We start from the raw sequence: 8,364 nt of genomic DNA on the forward strand, positions 1-8,364 counted from the left end.
GCCAAGAAGGGAGGCAAGAAGAAGCAAGGACATTTGAATTGGATGATGTGTGTTGGTGTTGCTGTCCTAGTGTTGTTAGGTTTCAATTCTGCCATTCTCCTTGTGTTGGTTGTGATGCAAATGTATAAGTAGTCAATGTTTGCCGGCATCGGTAGGATGTTACCCTTTGTAATGGCATGAATCAAATTCCCTTCTTTTTTTGCCAATAAGCTGTCTCTTGTCGTGCTAGAAAAGAAACAAAGCAATACATGCTGAATCTTATATTTGCACTATGTAGGAACCAATGCATACACCATAATAATGTCAGATAACATAGGCAAATAATTGCACTATGCAGGAACCATACAGATAACATAGGCATGTACTCACAGATAACACAACACTGACGAATGGATAAAAGTGCAAATAATTGTCATACATGGCATAAGTAGCAAATAGATAAAAGCCAGATGTTTGGCATAACACATGGTTTGGCATACATAAAAGGTAATCAACCACAGAACTTAAGTTTCCTGCCTACATAATTATTCAAGTTTGGCATACAGCCAGCAGACTGTACACATCACAGCCTATCAGATTGCCATGGAGGAAGCATTTGGAGTGGAGCAATTCCAGATTGCTTTGGAGCAGGCTTGGGCTTCTTCTTGGTCGGTTCTTGAGCTAACATAGTCACAGATGCAGTCCCGCCAGTTAACTGTACATGCACACTAGAATTAACATTGGAAGTGGGCACTCTAGCTTGCAGGTTTATTGTAGCTGACCCAGAAGGAATTGTTGAAACCCTTGCACGTGCACTTGATTTGATGATGTTCTGTGAGTTTGTTGCCTTTGCCTACATAAGTTAGATGAAGCAAGATGTACATGATGTTCGAAGAATGAATTTAAAATACAAGATGCATAAGTTAAAACTTTGAGATATAGGTAAACTTACCTTTTTGTTGCTCTGTGCAGTAGATACATCAGCTGTGGAACTCCTTTTTGTACCGCTTATGCTGCTCTTTTGTGTGTTGGACAACACAACAATAGCATTTTGGTTACTTCCTGCAGCCGAATGAGATCCTGTTGGCTGTGATCTTGCATATGACTCATTTCCTTTTGGCTGTGAGCTACCTCCGGCTGACTGAGATCCTCCTGCCTGTGAACTTCCTGCTCCACTTATATTGGTACATGTTGTCCTATTGTGCCCAGGCAAGTGGCATTTGCTGCATTTGATAACAGTTCCAGTTTTTGGCATTTTAGTGGCCTTTCTAACTTCTGTGGGCTCCCTTCTCCTCTTAGTCTTTGGCCTGCCTGGCATCTTCACATAACCAGGAGCTCTAAGGGGTACCCTATCAGATGAGGGCCAGCTATTCATACCCTCAACTGGATTCAAGCAATGGCTGTATGTTTGTTTGAAATGGTACACAAAGTAGCAGTCGGTCACATATTCATCTAGGCAGTTGGTCTTGAACAAAATACAAGAAATGGCATGGCAACATGGAAGTCCAGACAATTGCCAATACCTACATGAACATGTCTTTGATACCAAATCCACTGTGAACCTATTGTCGTAATGCTTAACTTCATATTTCTCTTCCCCATTGCAGATGGCATGGCAGTGTGCAGACAAAGATATATAGACATTTAATTTTTTTATTGATGTTTGGGCATATAACACTTGTCCACTTCCCTAATTTAGTTCTCTGTTCTTGGATCCTCACCATTACTTTCCTTCTAATTGTTTCTAGCATGGTGATTATTGGGAAGAACCTAGCCTCAATGATCCATTTGTTGAATGACTCACAAATATTATTATCTACTGAGTCACAGTTAGAGCCCAACCTGAACCAAGCTCTGCTCCAATGCTGTGGATGAGTGTTCAGAATAGCTTGTGCCCCTTCTCTGGTTTTTTGTGCTAGTCTCGCTCTTTCCAAGTTGAAAAGCATAAGGCAAGGTGCTTTAGCACACATCCAAAACCTTTTCTGGTAGTCCTTCATGGGAAACTCCTTCTTCCAGTTGGCATAAATGTGCCTAGCACAGTTCCTATGTTCAGCTTCTGGTGCCCATTTGCTAACTGCATTAAGAATTCCCTGCACAAGTTGGAAAAATTATAAAGCATCTACCATCACATGTTTAGAATTGTGAAAACAACAAAAAGGATACATCTGGTTACCTTTTGTTGGTTTGAGATGAAAACCCATTCCTTTCCTCCATGCACACCAACTCCCTAAAGAGCAGATCACAAAACCAATCCCAATTTTCATTGTTCTCCTTGTCCACAACAGCCCAAGCAATAGGATACATCTGGTTATTAGCATCCCTCCCAACAGCACAAAGAAGTTCACCATTAGTTGCTCCTTTGAAGAAACAACCATCTAACCCAACAACCTTCCTGCAACCAGCTTTGAACCCTTCTTTACAAGCATGCAGACATATGTACATTCTTCTAAAAATAGGAGGCTCTACATTATCTTCCTTATTAACAATAACAGTGCTTCCTAGGTTGCTTCTAAGAAGCTCCATCTGGTAGTCATACAGCCTAGAGTACTGCCCTTTACTTGCATCCAATGCTTTCTTCATCACTAGTGCTTTTGCTCTCTTTAGCTTGGACATAGAAACTTTGGCAAACATTTCTTCTTGAACTGTCTGCAACATATGCCCAAGTTTCCAGCATGGGTTGGCAAAAATGAACTTCTCATATTTTTTAGCAATTACAGTTGAGGTGACTAGTTTGTTGTCTCTTCTTGGTGGACACATGTGATTATTTACAAATGTAGATATCTACCAGCTATCAGACCTAGAAGTATTTGACAACAAACATACCCATGGACAACCTTTCCAGACACATTGGCCCTCACCCTCTTTGGATCATCCTTAGCAAAGACAATAACCTTTCTCTCATCCAGGCCATGTTTAATTACAGCCTTCTTGAATTGCTTCTTAGAACTAAACTTCATTCCCAATTTAAAATTGACAATAGGATTCTTCTTGTTAAATCTTGGATGCATGCTACCTTGCCCTTCATCAACAGATTCTGCATCAGTACTGTCTACATATGGAGTGCAGTTGCCATCATCCTCATCATCTTGCCTAGTTCCAGGCCTAGATGCAACACCCTCATATATCACATCATCTAAGCTTGTTGCCTCACCCCTCTTGAACTTCTTCTTGAAATCCTTAAATTTCCTATGTATTTGCTCTGCTTCTTCATCATCACCTGAACTGCATGAGTCTCCAGGCATGTACTCACTGTCAGTGTCAGACTTCTCTTCTACATCAGTGTCAGACTTCTCTTCATCATCACCTCTCGCTGTCTCTCCAGGCATGTGCTTTGCTTGTTCTTTCCCTTTACTTGGACTACTGTAAAATTCTCTAACAAGGGCAACTTGCTTCTCTACTTCTTCTTTGCTTTCATATTTTCTCCAAACAGCCAAAGGATGCAGATCTTCATCTTCTATGTCATCATCCTCTGAGCCAGCTTCCATCTCTCCCTCATACTCACTTGCTTCAGCTATTGCATCCAGCGCGTGATTTTCAACGAACACATCGGCAACACCATCTTCAGTAGTGTTGTCAGACATGTACTGGCACACTTTGTCATCAACCAGAGCTCTTAGGCCTATACTCATGTTTGTCCCTGGAAATAGCCAATGCAACATTGTGCCTTCTTTGACATTGCAATGGTCACGGAGATGACCAACAACTTCAGGCAGTGACATCTTATCTCGGTCTATAAAAGACATAGCTTCAGTTCCTCTATCATAAAACAGTCTATCGCTTTTCCTCACGAACTCCCCATTAAAATGGAACCGAACAGGGAGCAAGTCACAACCATCCATTGCTAAGCACCTGAAGCCTACATGCAAAACATACATGCTATGCGGTTCAGTACTGATCAAATCGGTCCAATAAACAACATCAGTGCTTAAAATATGACTACAAGTGCTACATAAAGGCGCCTGTTGGCCTTAAAATATGACGAACACTATAAAGCAAAGGCTATAATCATAGTCAGATGTACCAATCACTAGTTAAATAACACAAATTCCAAGGGAATCAAGGAATCCGAAACAAAAACAACTCAAAACTACACAGATCCATTTGTGCCTTACCGCTCACCCTGGTCAGCACAAATCCTGTGCTTCACTGCTTGCGGCGACCGGTGCCCGAGCAGCGGCAATGCTCCTGCCTGCGCGCTGCGCGCTGCGCCCTGCGCGCTGCGCCCGACCAGCGCCCAGATCCCACCGCCTCGCCGCTGCTCCCCTTCTCCGTTTGCCGGCGTGGGCGTCGTCTCCGGCGTTTGGGGGGATTTTTTTGGCTCACGGGACCTCTTCCTTTCTATTTAGCCTAGGGCTGAGTCAGCTTGGCCCATATCCACCGTGGCGCCAACAAAGCCGAAATCACAGCTGAAACCAGGACTGGGGGTCATGTGCATGGTTTGGATAGATGAGGGAGGTCGTTTCTCTGGTTTTCGGGATCAGGGACGCAAAGCTGACTATCGTAAAAGATGAGGGAGGTAAAGTGGACTTCTTCCTTTCAAATAAAGTTGGCTGGTAAATGTAGCCCAGCCCAATAGACCTTAGAAAATGGGCCGTAGCCTAAACATGTAGGCCAGATCATTGCTTCATGACTAGGTCCCTCCAGGCTCCATGTCACTTATATAACGCTAACTAACCCCCTAGCTTTCTTCTTTAGTATTCGACGAACGATCAAACTATTCTGATGAATCAATAAAGTTGCCAGTGGGCATTCGTTAAAAAAAGTCTTCAAAATGTATATTAATACCAATAAATTCAAAATAAGTGCACTAGATATATTTAATAACGAGTCTAATAAAACTAATTTAACGGTTTAGATGCTTACGTGTTTTTCTAAAAACTTGTTCATACTTATAAAAAATTGACTTAAGACAAATGTTATTTTAATATATAATTTAGGGCATGTTTGTTTCCCTTCTCAGCTATATAAGCTGGTTTATTCGTGACGGCCGAAATAAGCTAATAACGTATACTCCCTGCATTTTGGAATAGAGACTTTAAGATTGGTTAGGAGAGAGTATAAAAGAGAGTATACCATGGCTTTAATACTAATACTAATCGAATTAATTCCTGTATGTATAGACACTACCACCCAAGTGATCAAAGGGGATTGCTTGATTAATGATAGCTTCTAGGATTTAACCGCTCTATTCTTTTAGTGGTAGGCGACGTGCTCGTCGACAGCGAGGCGCTTGTGGTGACTTCGTCAATCACGAGATTTGTCGGTCCAACTCAGTTCTTCAAAGATGCTCATAGAGGTAGGGCGTGCGTACGTTCATAGGGGTGAGTGTGCGGTAACTGGGTATCGCAAAAAAGGGCTATTTGAAAAATGAGTTTGAGTACAAAATACAATTTATAGTACCTATCAAATTTTATTTAATACAAATTTGTCTTTATGTCCCCTTCCCTAAATCATTTTTATTTGGCTACAATTTTAAATGCTTTATACTAAATTTTAGTGCGAAAGGAGTATAAAGTAGAGGGAAGTATGTTATACCTTATTTGTTAACCAAATTACTTAGAGGTGTGGTTTTTTTTTAGGAAAAGACAGTCAGCCTGTTCGCTTGTTGGTTTCAGCCAGGGCTTATCAGTCAGCCAACCGTGTTTTTCTCTCACAACAAACCAGCACCAGCCGGGAGTACTGGACCTCATCTCGGCTGTACTTTTCTTGTTGCAGCCTTACTGCGCGCATCACGAATGCCGCTATGGAGGAGCAGTGAATATGTGCAGCAGCCGCAGGTGCAGCCAACCAGGCTGCACCAAATAAGCTCCTCCAAAGTATTTATGGATTTGTCATAAGCTGGGTACCTAGCCAGCTATATATGATTCGGGTTGTTTGGCAACCCATTTATCATTGGGCTTAGAGCAACCCCAACAGTTTGGGATTTTTTGTTTCCCAAATCTTGTAGTTTGGCAACTCCCCAAATGTTTTGCCAAAGGAAAAAAAGATCAATCTCCAATAGTTTGCCAAATTTCACTTGCCAATCTGAAAAGTTGGGCCCACGAGCTGGGTTTTTGCCGCGGGATGAAGGCCTTTCCGAGCAAATTTTTACTCGTGTCGTCGCGCCAAAACATCGCCGCCATCTCCTTCGTGTCGCGACTCCTTGACGGCGGCAGATCCTTCCTGGCCGGTCTTGTCTCCTCCCTGCAGTCCATCGCTGGTACTTGTGTCCTGCCAGGCGGCCACCAGGAAGTCCCAGGCGGCAACCATATACAGGTCGTGGTTCATCGCTGGTACTTCTCCATCGCTGGTACTTCTCCTCCCTATGTGTCGTGGTTCCATCTTGGGGCGCCGTGATCAGGTCGCCGTGGACGTCGTCAGGTCTCCTGGTCGCCATCCGGCAGGAGCTGCAGGGCGGCCATCCTTGGCCATCCATCAGGTACACAGTACTTGAGTGTTTTGGGAATGGTCAGGGTGCTATGTACAGATTGATTGATGTTGTACAATTATCATTTCCAGGCGACGTCATGAGTGGTGTCAAATCACTTCTCCAAAGAGAATTGGAGGATGATTCATCTTCAGACGACGATGATTATTTCATCATCGCAGCTGCTGCAATTGTCCAAACGTTTTCGGGTCATAAACGAAGACCTGGTGGTTCTGTCCCTGGCCATGCTGTTGTTTATCGAGATAGAGAAGGCGGCCATCGAAGGATGTTTCAAGATTATTTGGCGGATAATCCAACGCACGGACCACATTTATTCCGTCGGAGGTTTGTGGTCATTCACCTTTGATTGCCCCGTACTATGCACTTAAGTATTATATGTGTTATTAAACTTTTGTTTATTTTTCTTCAGGTACAGGATGAGTAGGGAGCTTTTCCTACGCATAATGACTGCTGTTGAGTCACATGATGATTACTTTGTGCAAAAAAGAAATGCGGCCAACGTATTTGGATTAAGTTGCTTCCAAAAAGTCATTGCTGCATTTCGTATGCTCACATATGGGGTTCTCGCTGATGCTACAGATGAGTATGTTCGCATTGGAGAGAGTACTGCACTTGAGAGCCTACGTAGGTTCGTTGCTGCAGTTGTTGATTTATTTGAAGATGAGTACCTGAGACATCCCAATGAGGCAGACACGGCACGCTTTCTGGCACTCGGTGAGAGAAGGGGTTTTCCTGGAATGCTAGGGTCCATTGACGGTATGCATTGGGCGTGGAAGAATTGTCCAGTCGAACATCAGGGTCACACCAAACCAACACCAGCCGGAGTATTGGACCTCATCTCGGCTGTACTTTTCTTGTTGCAGCCTTACTGCCCGCATCACGAATGCCGCTGTGGAGGAGCAGTGCATATGTGCAGCAGCCGTAGGTGCAGCCAACCAGGCTGCACCAAATAAGCTCCTCCAAACTATTTATGGATTTGTCATAAGCTGGGTACCTAGCCAGCTATATATGATTCGGGTTGTTTGGCAACCCATTTATCATTGGCTTATAACCCAAATCAAGGGATAAACAAACAGGGCTTTAATAAAACAGAGCAAGAAGCTGTCTTCCAGAGCTTTTAATTAAACACTTTTGCATATCGGGTAACCCCACCTTTTCTCACCAGAATGGGCAACACTCACAAACCTCGTTAACTCCTCTTAATGCATCCACAGGTACATAGGGCAAATACGAAGGTAACTAATTAAGATCGTTGCTTAGCCAAAACCATATTCCAAATGAGCCCATTGGAATCCCTTCGGATTCACTTGCTGGTCCAGGGCCAAATTGCCATGGCAGACTCCGGCTAAAAAATGTGCTGCGACGACATGTCCATAGAAGCATCGCCGATTCACCCGTCCGTGTTGGCCGTCCTTGCGACGACATGTCCAACGCCCTCCGCACTTGTAGCTTCTTCCATCGATTCGTCACGTACTACTACATACATCTTATCAGCTACTGCATTCGCCGAGCTATAAGAAGGCGCCAAGCATGATCTTTGCGACACCAAGCCATCCAAGCAATAAAGCATATATAGCTCGAGCTCAATTCTTCTAAACAAAATCTATCTGCTTGCACGGTTGAAGCGGCAGCACTCGCAATGGCGATCCACCGCTCCGCCACCGCCCTCCTCCTGATCGCGTCCCTCTTCATGGCAGTCGCCATCTCCGGGGCTGACGCGAGGCCCACCATGCGTCCCAACAAGATGGCGGCCCTCCGTCGCGACGCGCATGGATGAGGTATGCAGCTACATACTCCGACCCATCGTCCAAGCAATCATCCGACATGAAATGCATATGTGCCCGTGCGTAGTTGTCTGACCGTATGACGAGCGTGCGTGCCGAATGAATGAAATGCCGCAGGTTACGTGGCGGATGCTGCAGCGCCGATGGTGCTGGAGCCGGAGTGTCATGATGAGG

At 44.2% G+C, this 8,364-nt stretch overlaps 1 protein-coding gene and 1 pseudogene across 1 annotated transcript; one reads left to right on the plus strand and one right to left on the minus strand.

Annotated features, from left to right (window-relative positions):
• Positions 1 to 562: 562 nt before the first annotated feature.
• Positions 563 to 3,818, minus strand: LOC136461050 (uncharacterized; annotated as a pseudogene).
• A 2,667-nt stretch (positions 3,819 to 6,485) lies between these two features.
• On the plus strand, positions 6,486 to 7,331 carry LOC136461051 (uncharacterized). The gene is made up of 3 exons (XM_066460520.1): positions 6,486 to 6,730; positions 6,816 to 7,162; positions 7,270 to 7,331. Exons 1-3 carry the CDS (start codon positions 6,486 to 6,488, stop codon positions 7,329 to 7,331), a joined length of 654 nt encoding a protein of 217 aa, XP_066316617.1.
• Positions 7,332 to 8,364: the final 1,033 nt, after the last annotated feature.

The sequence above is a fragment of the Miscanthus floridulus genome, chromosome 6, assembly GCF_019320115.1.
Source record: "Miscanthus floridulus cultivar M001 chromosome 6, ASM1932011v1, whole genome shotgun sequence".
In the NCBI taxonomy this organism is placed as follows: Eukaryota; Viridiplantae; Streptophyta; class Magnoliopsida; order Poales; family Poaceae; genus Miscanthus; species Miscanthus floridulus.

Coding starts and splice junctions, on each gene's coding strand:
- LOC136461051 (XM_066460520.1), top strand. CDS start 6,486: ATGAGTGGTGTCAAATCACTTCTCCAAAGAGAATTGGAGGATGATTCA. Junction 6,731..6,815: donor CCACATTTATTCCGTCGGAG/GTTTGTGGTCAT, acceptor ATTTTTCTTCAG/GTACAGGATGAGTAGGGAGC. Junction 7,163..7,269: donor AATGCTAGGGTCCATTGACG/GTATGCATTGGG, acceptor TTCTTGTTGCAG/CCTTACTGCCCGCATCACGA.